The sequence below is a fragment of the Juglans regia genome, chromosome 1 (assembly GCF_001411555.2).
Source record: "Juglans regia cultivar Chandler chromosome 1, Walnut 2.0, whole genome shotgun sequence".
NCBI lineage: Eukaryota > Viridiplantae > Streptophyta > Magnoliopsida > Fagales > Juglandaceae > Juglans > Juglans regia.
Genome location: NC_049901.1, coordinates 40,366,089 through 40,381,153, shown reverse-complemented (window position 1 = coordinate 40,381,153; position 15,065 = coordinate 40,366,089). Strand labels below are relative to the sequence as shown.

General features: G+C 37.6%; 3 protein-coding genes across 4 annotated transcripts; 1 reads left to right on the top strand and 2 right to left on the bottom strand.

The window, feature by feature from the left end:
• The first annotated feature begins 652 nt into the window (after positions 1–652).
• Positions 653–3,969, top strand: LOC109006260 (broad specificity amino-acid racemase RacX-like). The gene is made up of 2 exons (XM_018985474.2): positions 653–1,905; positions 3,469–3,969. Exons 1-2 carry the CDS (start codon positions 1,204–1,206, stop codon positions 3,748–3,750), a joined length of 984 nt encoding a protein of 327 aa, XP_018841019.1. The 5' UTR covers positions 653–1,203; the 3' UTR covers positions 3,751–3,969.
• A 671-nt stretch (positions 3,970–4,640) lies between these two features.
• LOC109006261 (nudix hydrolase 19, chloroplastic) lies at positions 4,641–10,373 on the bottom strand. The gene is made up of 6 exons (XM_018985476.2): positions 9,673–10,373; positions 7,905–8,045; positions 7,695–7,799; positions 7,264–7,363; positions 6,226–6,318; positions 4,641–5,682 (listed from the first exon to the last, which is right to left on the bottom strand). The coding sequence occupies exons 1-6, from the start codon at positions 10,285–10,287 to the stop codon at positions 5,393–5,395; spliced, it is 1,344 nt and encodes a 447-aa protein (XP_018841021.1). The 5' UTR covers positions 10,288–10,373; the 3' UTR covers positions 4,641–5,392.
• An 882-nt stretch (positions 10,374–11,255) lies between these two features.
• LOC109006262 (zinc finger CCCH domain-containing protein 39) lies at positions 11,256–14,880 on the bottom strand. 2 transcript variants are annotated; one of them, XM_018985480.2, is made up of 3 exons: positions 14,802–14,880; positions 13,626–14,321; positions 11,256–11,816 (listed from the first exon to the last, which is right to left on the bottom strand). In XM_018985480.2, the coding sequence occupies exons 2-3, from the start codon at positions 14,284–14,286 to the stop codon at positions 11,566–11,568; spliced, it is 912 nt and encodes a 303-aa protein (XP_018841025.1). In that variant the 5' UTR covers positions 14,287–14,321; positions 14,802–14,880; the 3' UTR covers positions 11,256–11,565. The 2 variants fall into 2 exon arrangements, with proteins under 2 accessions (XP_018841025.1, XP_018841022.1); XM_018985477.2 differs by lacking the exon at positions 14,802–14,880 and having other exon boundaries at positions 13,626–14,795.
• Positions 14,881–15,065: the final 185 nt, after the last annotated feature.

Genomic DNA, 15,065 nt, shown 5'->3' with positions numbered 1-15,065 from the left:
CTTTGCGGGGTAATTGGAGCGGCGTCAATTAATTCCACTAAAAGGGTTCAACGACATCTAGTATTAAAGTCTCATCACATCATGTGTGATGAGACTTCGCAGGGTAACTGGAAGGGCTTTAATACCACCATAAGGGCCCGACAAATCACACCACTCAAGGCTCAAACTCCTCTGGCCCATTAAAGCTCAAGCTAGTTTGTTAGAGATAAGAATGTCCGCTTGCTTATCCCGGAGCAATTAGGATATTCACTCATTTAAAAGGAGTGGATAATCCGAAGGCTTCGGGGTTCGAATTTCAAATAGTAGGCAAGACAGTTAGTCTAGATGATCCCAAAAAGGCAAGTCCTCTATTTAAAGAACCCATGTACTCTAATGAAGCTCTCTAGAATAATTAGGTCTAAGAAGACTCATATCGTTACTGATTTAGGCATCAGAGGGACCCCATCTAACCCCCCAAACCATCTTACTCTTTGATTACAGGAGATCGTGAATGCGTAGCAGTGAAGCATGTCCTCAACAATATATTTATATATATATAGATATATATATATTTACTCTATCCGACAGACATATAAAGTAGATGCATGCCATTTGATAAATATTGTCTTGTTCTGGATATTTTAACATTACATCTTAAACTATCTTTGTTGCAGTGGCAAATGCTGACACGATAACAATTACTCAGATTCCTCCTAACTGCTCGTGATTGGACATGCAATGAGATATCTGCATATATAAACTGTCTCAGAACTCAGAAGTCGGTGGATCATGTGCTCAGTTGCCTTCCTTCGTCCCCATGCCCCAGAGAAATTCTGTTTCTGCTGTCTTTTCTGGGTTTTGATTCTGAAATCTTTCTATAGCTGAACCGTGAGCTAGTTTTATGAGGTGAGACTTGTGTTTATAAGGAATAGCAATAGAAACAGGGTCAAGATCTATTGCTTCTTTGCTATATTTGGGGTTTTTAGGAGTGATATAGGGTTCATCCTGATCTGTATCTGTATATTGAAAGCCACAACACAGAAGATTCTTGCTGTTAGAGGTGGAAATATTTACTTGGTGTTTAGCGTGTGAAGATGGAGAGTCTCAAAGAATTCAAGCGATGGGTTTGGTCACAAGCAAAAGATATTTAGGGACTCAAATTTTACAGCTTCAGTGGCAAAGGCTGAAGAAATACTAGATTGTAGAAGCAGTTAGTTAGTGGCCATGAAAATGTCCTGCCACACGTTAAATTGCCCAGCAGTTCTTCTAGGTAGTGTAAATCAGAATAAAACCCAGTACAGAACAAGATCAAATCCATCCGCAGCTGCACAAATATCTTCAGCCACCAAACCAACCGATGAAAGTGGAAAATCACTCGACTCCAAAAGGGTTTTGGGCTCGGCTATGGCTATAAAAAGATATCAGGCCCCAAATTCCCTGCTGAGCCAACCAAATACAGTTGGAATCATTGGAGGAGTATCTGTTTTTTCTACTCTAATTTTCTTGGAAAAGCTCGTCCGATGGAGTTCTAAAAATGGACAAGAATGTGTACCTTTCGTTGTGTGCAACGACCCAGGTTTAAGCAAAGAGCTTCCTGTTCTTAGCTCATTTCATTCATTTAAAAGCAGAAACTCTCAAATCCAATTCAATCATGGCCCAATTGTCGGAAATTTGCAGCGGAAAAGGGTGTTTCTTGAACAGTCAGGAGCTTCTTGCATAGTCATGCCATGCCATCTGTCACATGCATGGCACGGTGAGATTTCCAAGGGATGTTCTTTGCCTTTCCTTCATATAGGTGAGTGTGTTGCCAGGGAGCTAAGCAATGCAAAGATGAAGCCACTTGAAGCTGGGAGTAATGTTCGGATTGGGGTGCTTACAGATGCAACTTCAGTCGCTGCTTTTTACCAGGAAAAACTGCAAACTCAGGTATCCCCATCCCAACTTAACTTTTCCATTCCAACCATTCTAGCAAACAAGTTATATGAGCACCATTCTAGCAAACAAGTTATATGAGCTTTGCACGTTGGTTATATGGATCTATTATATATGATGAGATCATGAACTTGCAAAAATGAGTCAAAAAAAGTGATGGTCCAGCTAATGTCAAATCCACCGGGTCTTATTGGGGTCTGAGAGACACTGGTCCGTTATCCTTCCACTGTCAAGAGCGGGGGGTTGTCGCTGCTCTGTGAAACCAGCCTGACGCTATGCCCCCATCCTCTAGGAAGTACGTGACCAAGAGGCCTTCGCCCCAATCACGAGCCTCAGTCTCTTGGCTTGGAATGGGCGGTCCGGCAAGATGCCTACAGAACCCGTCCCACATTGAATATGCCAGCGTCCCATCAATTTGAAGCCCCCACATAGGTCACAGGCTCGCGTTGCCAAGCCCGGCAATCTGACCAACCTCAATGTGGTGTTATAAAGTGTAGAATTTGGTTGCTTCTCATCAATGTGGGATCTAGTTTTGGACATGGAAAGGCTGGGATCAGTGCAACTCCTTACAAAATAGCACCATTCTTACATCAAACATATATATCCTCTCTTTTTCTTCTGGCACAACTCCTATTCTGCGAAACAATGAAATCTGGGACCCCTGTTTTCTAATCCTTTTTTACAAACAATAATTTTAGACAAAAATCCCAACATTTATTTATTTATTATTTGTAAGCCGAAAGGTAGGAGTGTAACCGGTCCGGTTCGATTTGGTTTTAGACATATTTTAGAATCGAACTGATATATGCCGGTTTTAAGATTTGAAAAACCGATACCGTACCGGTTACACTCCTAAACCGATACTTTCGGTCTGATTTTTCCAGTATACTATATAATATACATATTATAGTATATTATAATATAGTGATAATATATTGTAGTATATTATAATTGTATTATAGACTATAATGATATAATATAATATATAATATAGTAATACATTATAGTATATTATAATGTACAGTGATTATTGATATAGTATTAATATAACTACTAATACAATAAACTATAGTGATAAACTATAGTTATTTATATAGGATTTTAAAATTTAATATTATAGTAATTAATAATTTATCATATAATATAAAAGTATTTTATATATAATTATATATTATATATAATATACAAAATCATATAAAAATATTTTATATAATATAAAAAAATTGAAATATATATATGAATCCATCCAGTCCGGTCTAGTGTTAGAAAAAGGAAAATCGAAACCAGATTAATTTCGACCGGTTTTGAGAAAAATAGAACTGGTATCAGACCGAACCCTTCGGTCCAATCCGTTTTACCGGTTCATCGGTTTTTTTTTATCCCTACCGAAGGGATACCAATAAAAAAAAAAACAAGAATTTGATTGGTAAAGATGATGAACATTCTTTTTTCAATTTATTCATCACAATTATTATCGTCCCCACATTTTGTTTCGTAGACAAATGTAATGATTTTTATAACAGTTGAGATGATGATAAACTTCAATCTGCATGCCAGGGGTTTGAAGTGGTGTTGCCAGACCAAGCAACAATGCAGCACATTGTCATTCCTGCAAATGAAGCATTGAACAGAAGGGACATTGAAGGGGCAAGGAATCTCTTAAGAATTGCTGTCCAAATTCTCTTAGTCAGGGCTGTGAACACTGTTGTCATTGCTTCAGATGAAATGCAGGGTCTTCTCCCTCACGACGATCCTCTTCTCAAGAAATGTATTGACCCCATGGATTCTTTAGCCAGATCAACTATAAAATGGACGAAATCAATCAAATCGGACTGTTGATTTTTCAGACCATTATATTTTCAGGACTCGTTTGGATATTGAGATGGGATGAGATAATTTTAGATGAGTTGAATAAAATATTGTTAGAATATTATTTTTTAATATTATTATTGTTTTGAGATTTGAAAAAGTTGAATTGTTTATTATATTTTGTATAAAAATTTGAAAAAATTGTAATAATGAGATGAAATGAGTTGAGAGTTTTATGATTCCAAAAAATGATCAAGAGGTTGGTCTAGTTTTTGTGTCATCAGGGCTACTAGTAATATGTTATCAACCTGTGATTAGCTATTGAATAAGATCAAATTTTGATATGAGCAATTAAATAATGTAATAAATGGTGGGATTTGAGTCCTTAATGTAATAAAAATAAAACTTCAATGTAAAGCACTTGGTTATCTTCATGAAGAGCCCACCCAAAGTAGTACTGAGACCATACCATATTATCACTGTTAAATCAACTTAAAACTGTCTTGACTTGGGTTATCTGCATCCTTTGTATGTATGGCGTACACTCATTCCATGCATGGGTTATTATTTGGTACAGCTAACAAGACAACAATGAAGAAAAGGAAGAAGAGAAGAAGACTAAGAACAGGAATAAATCTATGGGTTGCAGCGGAAAGGGGTGTTTTGAGCAGTGAGGAGCTTCATGTAGGTAAGTGTGTTGCCAGGGAGCTAAGCAGATCAAAGATGAAGCCACTTGAAGCTTATCATTGTTCACTTTTAAGTTTTGGTTCTTATCTTTTGCATCTTAATTCAACTCGTAACATCCATTCGAAAAAGGTCATGCATTTGATCTTTCTGGTAATAACCATTTAAACATTATGTGGAATTCCTTGCGAGATTGCATTTAAACAGTACTCCAGCATCACAGGGCAGTATCATTAGATTGGCTACAAATATGTGAATGTTGGTCATCAAATATCAAGCTCCAAACCCCAAACAGCCATAATCTGTCAAAAATATTACTCTTACAGAACCTGCATAAAAGTTCTATATCACAAACAGTTTCTTTATCCAGATAAGAACATATAAAACAATCACCCTGTGACACTGATCATTCACTTTCTCACCCCCTCTTTTATAGCCCATTGTTGACTCCTGCAACCAAGCTACGCATGTCCCATGGAAATGCTACTGGGATGTTCAAATAAAGTGGGTGACTACTAGATCAGCCGCACAAATTGAAAAATGGAGAAAAGGCACAAGATCCTTGCACTTTGAGGAAGCTCAGATATAAGAAAAGAAATGCGAGACAGATGCTCTAAATCGATATTTGGACTTGTGTGCATCACTGGCTCTATTCCTATATGAAGCAACCAACCATACAACTGAAGCATGTGGATACAAGATAGAATCACAGGTTTTAGAACATGAGTAGGTGTAACAATAACAAATTCAACAAGATATGAGTTATATTTGTATAACAAATAAAGAAAACCGCCCTATCATTCCAGAGGCGGCATAATCTTTTATGACCAGGACAGGATAGAATATCCACGTTGCCGAGGCTCCGACTACCCTTTATCGTCTTGAGAAACAATGTAGGGAGACTAACCTTTGGTCAAAAAAAGAAACTCACTCCATGAGTGGGGGATTCTGGACTTTTATGCTGTCTTAAAACTGAATTGAGCCACTACTACAAATTTGATAGAGAACCACTAGGTTCTTTTGAATGAGCTTGAAGGCCATTGATAGCATCTTGGTAGACCCAGGACGAGATGAGGTGATGGGCAATGGCAAATGGCCCAGGGATAAACATGGGAGTAAGTTCACCACTTTCCACATTGAAGTCCGCAGCCAAGTTCTGTCCTTTCTCAACTCCCTTGCACATCTGTTCCACCCTGACTGCTGCAGTTTCTTGAGCTTTTTTGTATTCGGCAAATGTCAGAGCTTTTTTCACATCTTCTCTACTGTGCCACTGAGCATCTAGACAAAGATATAGCAAGATTATTTATAGTTTTAACTTCTAACGTGTGCCATGAGGGCAAAAGGGGTACAAAAAAACTTTGCAGCTGATGCCTATTCGAGTATTCGCATCTGTAATCACTGTAAAAATGATTATTTGTCAATTCAATTCAAGTTAAACATTAGTAAACTATGCAGTCAAAATAAATATTAATTCTAGTTTCTCTCCAAGAAGTTTCACAAGCCATGCTTTTGCTGTGAAATGAATATCCATACAAAATGATACAGATCAATTACACATTAACAAAGCCCCATCCAAATAGACCAATCCCCGTATTGTAAAGAACATTGAATCTCAATGTACCTTTATGTGGTAATTCTAGCCTTACCACTAAGCTGACTCGTTTTGATGAGGTCAGGTAAAAATTACCCTTCACATATTCTTTTTGATAAGTGCCCTCACATAAACTAGAAATAGGATTTTTGTTTTTCTCGAGAAAATGCAAAGGAATTAAAAAAAGAAGAAAAAAGGTCAATTGAAACATTGCTGAATGTTCAAAATACCTTCCAACTCTTCCTTGTCCACGTTTATTTCTAGTGATTTTGCATATGCATGAAAGCCAACCATCAACTGGCATGGAATGCTACTTGGTCCAACTGGAAATAAACAAAATCAAGAGAATAGTATCAACAGACAAAAACTGAAAATTAATATGGAAATTGTCTACATTGTTGCATCTATACTACCAGGGAAATAGAGGACATCAAACTCAACGGCCATTATAGAAACACACGGGGCTGAAAAATCAACTAATAAATCCAAAAGATACAGATACTGCAAAACAAACCGATGCTATAAAGTGTCTCTTTACACAAACAAATGCTGACAGAACAATTAGGAAGCTAATGGTTCTCCCTTTTTTTTTTTTGATCGGTAAGCTTATGGTTCAATTATTGAACATAACATCCGAAGAAACATTTGAAAAAAAAAAAAAAAGAAGAAACAGAAGAAAGAGTGTTCATGGCCCTGTATTTTGATAATACTAAAATATTTTCTCATCTTTAGGTTGTAATTAGGTATTCCTCTCTTGTATACTACTTGTGTATTTGGGCTATGCCAAGTTATGAGGATCAATAAATTTTATTAATTATCAAAATACTCAAAAAATTTTAATTGGAAACCCAAGGGGATTGAAAAATAGAATTAAGATAAACAATCTTTCAGATGGTTTACACAGATGATTCCAGCAAAAACTATTTTTAAGTCAGAAGGATTACAATGAGGAAGGTAAGAAAACTATTTTCACAAAACTAAAGGAAATAAAGAAAAGGAGAAATGTAGATGAAGATTCTAAATTTTAGAAATTGGGAACCTTGCAACCAAGGAAATGAAAATTTGCAATAAATTTAGTTCAATGTTTTTTTACTTCCAATGAAAATGCCCACTTAATATGTATGTTAACAAAAACCTGATTTCTGTAGAGCTGACAAATGTCAACAGATAAAGCACCATTATCATTAATGATATTAATATTACCATCATTTTTACCATATTGAGTAATCTAACGTATGCTGAGAAAATGTGCTTTGCATAAGTTATACCAGGCCACGGTTGAGAGCTATGGTATATGACTTCTCCTACTTCAATACCAGTCTCCTCCCATGTTTCTCTTCTCACTGCCTCTTCCAAGCTTTCTCCTGGCTAAAGAGAATAGAAAGCCTAAAATTAATGTAATTTTTAATAATTTATTAAAAAAAAATTAAAGACAAGACTACAACAATTTATTAAATTATTGATGAGTTAATGGAAAGCAAAAATTTGAGATTTAGATGATCATGGTTATAACTGGGTCACAGAGACATAGAGAAGGATCCTACTTCAGGCCAAATGACCTAATTTAAACTGTCGGAAAATCAATCTAACATTTTATTTACGTTGGGGGTTGGGCCCACATCAATCTAATGATGATAGGTTTAGAAATTGATAAATAAGGCCTAAAAAGGCAGCACTTAAAAGTTGGCCAAGCTCATACCTCTATAAAACCAGCTAAGCAGCTCCACATACGGGGTACAAATCTTGATTGTCTACTTAAGAGTGCACGGTCGTTCTCTCTATCAATGACCAACATGATGACAACCTGTAATAAGATTAATCCACACAAATCAACTTGAAACTTAAAGCATCCATTTTATAGAGGTTTTTAGTGACCGCTTTAAGTAGAGGATATTGAGCATAAGCATACTGGATCAACACGAGGGTAAATCCTCGTTTTGCACAACTCATTCGAACATTGCTTCCGCCTCCCAGCTTCCATTGGGACTGTTTTCTCTCCACAATGTCCACAAAATCGTGATACGCTATGCCATTCTAGCAATGCCCTGGCCTAATCAAATCAAATGACCGGAAAAAAATGTGCCACTCTCAGCAACCTTTAACTATGCTATAATGCAGGAAGAGAACAGATAATATAAGGCAAGAGCAAGAGAAATACAGAAGGAATCTGAGATGTCACAAACTAGAAGCATGAGCAAGCAAGCATATATATCTGTCCAACCTCAGGATGCATTACTTTTTATGTATAGTTCTATAAATTTGCAGAGACTGGAAGTATAGTTAGAAATCTTTTATAGAAATCTGGCAAGAAGTTATCCAAATCTCTGAATGATTTCTTAAAATATATGCAAGTAATAGAAAAAACAGAAAAACCATTGTGTATAATTAAAAAAGAACTAAGAGTAGAACGTTACGCATATCTTGTATCGATCTTGCACACAAAAGTACTTGTACAAGTCAGCTATTGGTTTCTTGCATTCTTATCATCAAACTGAGGTCACTCGGGAAAGATTCACCATAATATCTGAATAAAATAATTATCACACCAAGTTTGATTTCCCATACAGAAATTTTTAGCAAGTACCATACAGACACTTCCCAGCTGAATTCACAAAATTTGTAACATTCAATCTGCCACATAGCCAAATTTTGATCTTTTCAATCAGCATCTAAACTAAATTCATTGAAACCAAAATCCATGATTAAGAAATGTTTATAGGGCGCCAAACCAAAATTTTATTGGTTCACCTATTAAGCACATAAACACTTTTTTAGCACAAATCATTATTATTGTTAAGATCATCCAATCAAAGTCTAAACCATTCAGTATGGTGTTCTACAACACCTCCTCTCATGTTCAGGCTTCAAATATTCAAATGGACCTGGCATGTGGAACCAGCCGGGCTCTGATACCATGCTATAGCGTCTAACCCAAAAGCTGACCACGTAAAGCATCTAACCCAAACGCTTAAATTGCTATCTGGAGAGGCTCAATTAGCACATACCAACAATTATCACCTGATTTTCATTATTCAACAGCGTGAAAAAAAAAAATCAGAACCGGAATAAGAAGAAGATTCTTAGATGACAACTACCCTCTTAGGAACTCTAAAACTTATGTGGATGGTGCTTTATTTGCTGATCTCCACAGATCTAGAATGGAAGCTATATTATGGGATGAGAAATGTAGGGTAATTATGGCTATGAGCAAAAATTGGAGCATGAGGTGAGGGGTGCGGAAGATATTGAAGCTCTTGCAATGATGAGGGCTTTACAAATGAATTTCACAGAGAAATATGAGACGTTATTAGAAAGTGACTCTTCAGAATGGTTGACGTTAATTCTTCCTCCCAAGATTTGTCTTCTTTGGCAGTTTGTCTGAGGAGATTAGAGCTTCATTCATAAGTTTTCAACAGTCCGAAGGTTACCCAGGTTGGTACAGAAAGAAATGGGGCAAGTCACAAATTAGCTAGACGCGCCAAGTATGTGGAAGACATGATTGTCTGTTCGCACTCTTTTCCAGACTTTATCAAACATAACGTACTTGTTGATTCTATGATATAATTCTTTCTTAAGTTGGATGGAAAATTATTTCTGTCAAAAACGAAAAAAAGGGGCATATTTAGCACGCATATCCCAATGAATCACAAGCTCACCAAATAACCACAACCACTTACATGGCCAGCAACAGCCAATTCCCCCATAGCTCGCGCATTGGCCCAATCCGTCGCTACCATTAGCGTCCTCAGCTCAACAAAGCAGAGCTGCTTGCTCCCAAACTCAGGCACGAGACCACCCTCACCAGAAACATCAATTGCCCAATAGACGACATCCTCCTCGGGCCACGAACCCAGGTACACCATCGAGTCACCGCTCAACTCGACCCCGGAATTGGCCAAGTAACCCTTGCAATCTGCCAAACTAATCCAACCCAGATGCCAATTTGGGGACGAGTCACCGGGTCCAGCACCCGAAGCCGCCAAGGGCCTGCCTTTCAGGAAAGGCAGGACCTTGAAAGAAGGGGAAGAAAGCTGGTGGTGGGGATTAGCATCTAAGAGCTGGGTCTTGAGGGTTTCAAGGGCTGTGATTGGTGAACGTGGGTCTTCGGGTTTTGGGGTCTTGGATCTCAAAGAATTGCCGGCAAAGGCATGGGACTGCAAGTTTATGGCCATGGTAGTGCTGCTGCTGCTGCGTGAAAAAGTTCTTGTGAAGGTCTGAAGACAGAGTTTTCTAGAGAGAGAAAGGAGGGAAGAGGAAGTTGAGGAAGAGAGGAGGGAGAGCATGACTATCATTGTCCATTGAGATGTGGCTATGTTTTCAAGAAGGAGAGGAAACTGAGGAGCTGAGTTAGGTGATGACTCCAAGTGCTGTAGTAATGACATCTGTCCTCGTTCAGACCATTTTTCCGTTGGTCAAGTCGTAGAGCCAAGGCGCACGAGTGGTGAAGTTCGTAGTCGCAAGAGTTTTGCTATTTTCTATTTATTTAAAAGTCAATATAAAAATATAATAATTGATGTGATGAACTTCACTATCATGCTGAGTTTTGATGTTAAATATAGATTTTTTTTTTCTTAATTTTATTTCCTTGCATGGCGTGGTGAGCCAAAATGTGAGCATAGTAAGAAAATTCACCAAATTTACAAAGAAAATATATACTCATAACATCCATATTGGATGTGTTGTATTAAAAGTAGCATTTTCTGGAATAACCATATATATTGTGTCGACGGGGATGCATCTTAATACTGGAACAAAATGTACTGAAAGTTGGTGAAGGAAACTTGGGAGACATTACATTATGGAGTGTAAATCAGTCCAGTCTGGGAGATGATGGATCAAAAATTTTGATCTATCATTTTTTTCAAACTAGACCAGACTGAACATCCATAAGAACCAAAACAAAAATAATATATTAAATTATTAAAAATATTTTAAAAATATATATAAAAATTTAGTCTGGTCTAGTTCGATCCAGAATTTATAGATCTTGAGACCGGATTGAATTTTCTCAGTCCATAATTTATGGGACCAAGACCGACCAGTCTGGAGTTCAATCCAGTTCGATCCGGACTGAATGGTTCGGTTCGGTCGGTTTTTCCGGTCCGGACTAAACTCCTTACACCCCTAATTATTACATATACGGAACTGGATAAACTAAACCAATTGGTTTGAAAATGTTACTATAGAGTGTCAAAGCTGGAGAATCTGAAGGCTTTGCTACACATCATCGTTAAGGGCTTTAGCACGCGTAGAAATTACATTTGAACCATCAAGGACTCTTATTTAATGTTCTAATGACAATAGCTGCTTCCAGTAATCAAACTGTACTTCACATATCATTTTTTAGAAGAAAATATGCTTTATAAAGAAGAAAAGTAATGACAAACCAACCAATCAACCTGATCCTGACCACCAATGACCAAATACTTGAGAAAGAGGGAATTCTGTAGCCATAAGAGGCTTTGAAAAGACTAAAATTTATTCTAAAGACCAAAATTTTGAAACTTAGAAGCGTGAGTCTTTAAATTTCTTAATCCAAATGAGAAGCTGCTGCTATACAAGAACTGAGCTCAGCTTTCCACTTTGCTTGGCAGGTGTTGCGCTAGCGGCACATCATCAAGCCAATCAGCATAGATGCGATCAATCTTCTTGAATCCTTTCCACTTCAGTAAACTTTTCTGTCCCCGCCCTTCTTCAGTTGAAGTAGGCAGAATTCTTGTTTTTGGAGGAGATGCATCACGAAGAGGAACATATTGAGGTTTGGCTGAAATAGGGATGAAGCCCATACTTGATGCTTCCCCTTCAATGGGTGCCCGCAGCTCTGGTTTTGAAGAAAAACCATAACATCATATTTCAAGTTTTTCAAATTTTTTTATAGAATTCAATTTGTTAATACTCATGTAACAGTTAAGAAAAAATCCAAAAGAAGGAAATCCCTCTAGATAGAGCACTATATTCATGGTTGAATATTCCTTCCCAGCTGCACACTCTTGACCATATGCTACCCATAAATTGGATATCTCATTGTGTTGTTGGTCAAGTGCCATACCATCTCGTTACTCCAATCAATTATGTGATGTCGGGAACTAAATTACGATACTCAATTTAAGTATTGATACCCACTGGTAACATCACAAATATTAATGGACACTCCAATCAGGACGTTGGCAATACAAATCCAAAGGAAAACAAATTATATATATGATTTGAACTCAAAAAGTAGGAAGTTCCTCTTCATATTGGCATATCAACGACCTAGTTTGTTTCAGAAATTTAAATGACTACTATGGAGCAGCTAATAGTTAAAAGGCACCCAGCCTTTTGATTGGAAAGAATCATATAAGGAATATTGTATTAACAGAATGTGCCAACCAGTGACAGCAATGTCAGGAGTTAAAATCAAAAACGATAAATAGACATTTTAACAAACAGTATTTCTAATTTTGCAATGAATGCTGGTGCACCTATTATGTGAGGGCAACAAAACTAGTCACCCACATTGAATCTGTGAAGGTACTGTATATTTCTTTAATGGGATAATGCACTTTCCACCCTCCGGTTATTAAACATTTTGTACTTTATATCCCATGTTACCAAAACCCACATATTGTGCTTTCCATATACCAAGAATTGACAAATAGCATTATTGTCTAATTCTGGCCATTAAGATGGATGAAAACAGGTGGAATGGCACAGATTGGATGATTGGATCTAACAAGGTGCACATTGCTACTTTCTCGTAGGTTTATTAGTTAAAGGGTGGACTATATTTCCCATTATCCTAATAAAATTGTTTCAGTCTCAGCTACCTTCCTAGAGAGAAATGTTAAAAGAAAAACAATGAACAATCAAACATAAAACCAGAACATGGAGAATAGTCAATCAGCGACAAAAAATATTCATGCCAACCATTTAACAAAATACACAACTAGATTCAGGCAGTGGAACTTTTTCTGGAGAGCAGCTCGGAAAATGAGTTCGTCTTAGAGAGAATCCAGATGGTTCAGAGGTTAATGAACATATTTTGATTTGGGTTTGGAAGAGAAGAGCGTATCATTACTTCCTAGAGATGAATATGAGGAGGCTTACACTGCCTCGGGAAGAATACAACCAAATCATTCGCTATCATTTAGATAACAGCCCACTCGTTTGACCACAACTTTTCTTTTTCTGGTTAGTAGGAGAGTTTTACAGAAGAAAATAAGGCTAAGAGCTATAGATAGAAGAACTTACATATCGAATTTCAGATTTTAGAGGGAGGTCTACACTCACACAACTAGAAACTATTAGTACTAAACCTAAAAATAAGGTCTACACACACACTTTTTGCTTTGTAAATTAAGAACTATAGACACAAATGTTCACGAGGGACATATTTTCATTTCACAACAGAGATATCACCGTACTTTCGGGTGGTCAACCAAAAAAGTCAAAGGCTCCCATTTCATGATAGAAAGCTCATGCTACCTACCATCTTCCATTGTCCACTTTCATAGCCTAGTGAGATAATTAGACTAATTGCTTCTGATCAATCACGGTTGCAAACTAGGACAAAGAAAATTAAAAGTTTGGAAGAAGAAACAAAAAAACAAATCTGAGTAATAAGGTAAGCCAAGCAGAACCATCATACCTGCTTGCCCATGAGCAAAGTGGCATTTGTCACCGTAGTGGCATTGGCCTCTCTCCCAACTGTTACATATCTTTGTCTTCAAATACGGCTTCGTATTTGGCCGGACCGCATCCGAACCATTGTTCAGAGGCCTACCAGTATCAGACTGATTAGAGCCTGCTCCATGAACTACAGATGATTCGTTAGTTCCAATGCTTATTGCCGAGCTATCCCTAAATCTCCCCGAATCACCCCTAAACTTCGCCGGATCTTCATGAAGAAAATTACACCTCTCCCCATAAGGGCACTCCTCCCCATTATAAAACTTCTTGCATAGCTTCATCTTGTGGATGATCTTCTGGTCATCATCCCAATGTCCAGTTGATCGATCTTCCCCACCACGTAAACCAGCAAGTTCTTGCCAATTGGGTGGAGGTTGCCGCATATCTTCAATACCATGAGCATACTTACAATCGGCACCCTTGCTACACATACCCGCCATAAAACTTGTGCACATCTTAGTCTTAAAGAAAATGTTGCTTGTCCCTCTATTGACTTGAGGAATTGGGGAGTTCATCCTAGAATTCATTGGCGGGCAGGGCAAGGCGCTGGATTGATTATCCTCAGAGTTTCTAGCCCTCTTGAACGGTTGTGAATGCATGTCGAATTGATCGTTGTTCATTGGGACTTGAGGCCAAACACCAATGGCATCACTGCCTGCATCAAAACGCTGTGCCTGCATGATTAACGGAGAGAGAGGATCCGCAAAACTAATACCGACAAATTTTAAAGGCCTGAAAGCCAGAAAACCTAGCAAAGATTTGATGTAAAATGAGAATGAAAAATAAAAAATCTGAACCAGGTATACACAATCAAGAACGTTAAATTTGAGATTGAATTCAACTGAGAAAAGTAGTCAATTTTCAAGAATTGAGAAAGAAAACCCGGATCAATAGTTTGAGCCAAAACAAGATTATAATGAAGAAAATCAATAAAGCCCAAAATTGAATTTAAACTTGGGGAGGAAGAGAAACAGAAGATCAACGAAGTTAAAAAATCAAGAAGAGCACCAGAGGATTATTGGTGCTAAAGGCGAGTTTTGCCGAAGGAAATTGTAAAACCAAGACTCAGATGAAAATGCTAAAAGAGGTGAACAAAACTTCGAAATATATATAGGTGATAAGTGAGAGTCAAAACCTAGCCGCCTTCCGTGAGAAAGCTAAAGCCCTAAACGGCTAAAACCCCATAAGCACATTCCAAAACCCTGAGAGGGGAGATTGTGTTGGGTGGTCTACTCCCATGTCACCCATGGTGGGACATAAACTTCGGTGACTCATGACCCCTCTCTAATTGGGCTGGGCCTAAACGATCTGAGAGAGTTCTGTACAAAACTGATGGGCCTTGTTCAGCCTGATTTTTAATGGGCCTCATAAAATTTATCTTTCCCCTATTCTATTCTGC

Coding starts and splice junctions, on each gene's coding strand:
- LOC109006260 (XM_018985474.2), top strand. CDS start 1,204: ATGAAAATGTCCTGCCACACGTTAAATTGCCCAGCAGTTCTTCTAGGT. Junction 1,906..3,468: donor AGGAAAAACTGCAAACTCAG/GTATCCCCATCC, acceptor TCTGCATGCCAG/GGGTTTGAAGTGGTGTTGCC.
- LOC109006261 (XM_018985476.2), bottom strand. CDS start 10,287: ATGATAGTCATGCTCTCCCTCCTCTCTTCCTCAACTTCCTCTTCCCTC. Junction 8,046..9,672: donor AATTGGCTGTTGCTGGCCAT/GTAAGTGGTTGT, acceptor TGATTTGATTAG/GCCAGGGCATTGCTAGAATG. Junction 5,683..6,225: donor GGACAAGGAAGAGTTGGAAG/GTATTTTGAACA, acceptor ATCTTTGTCTAG/ATGCTCAGTGGCACAGTAGA.
- LOC109006262 (XM_018985477.2), bottom strand. CDS start 14,346: ATGCAGGCACAGCGTTTTGATGCAGGCAGTGATGCCATTGGTGTTTGG. Junction 11,817..13,625: donor CTTTGCTCATGGGCAAGCAG/GTATGATGGTTC, acceptor CTTCAAAACCAG/AGCTGCGGGCACCCATTGAA.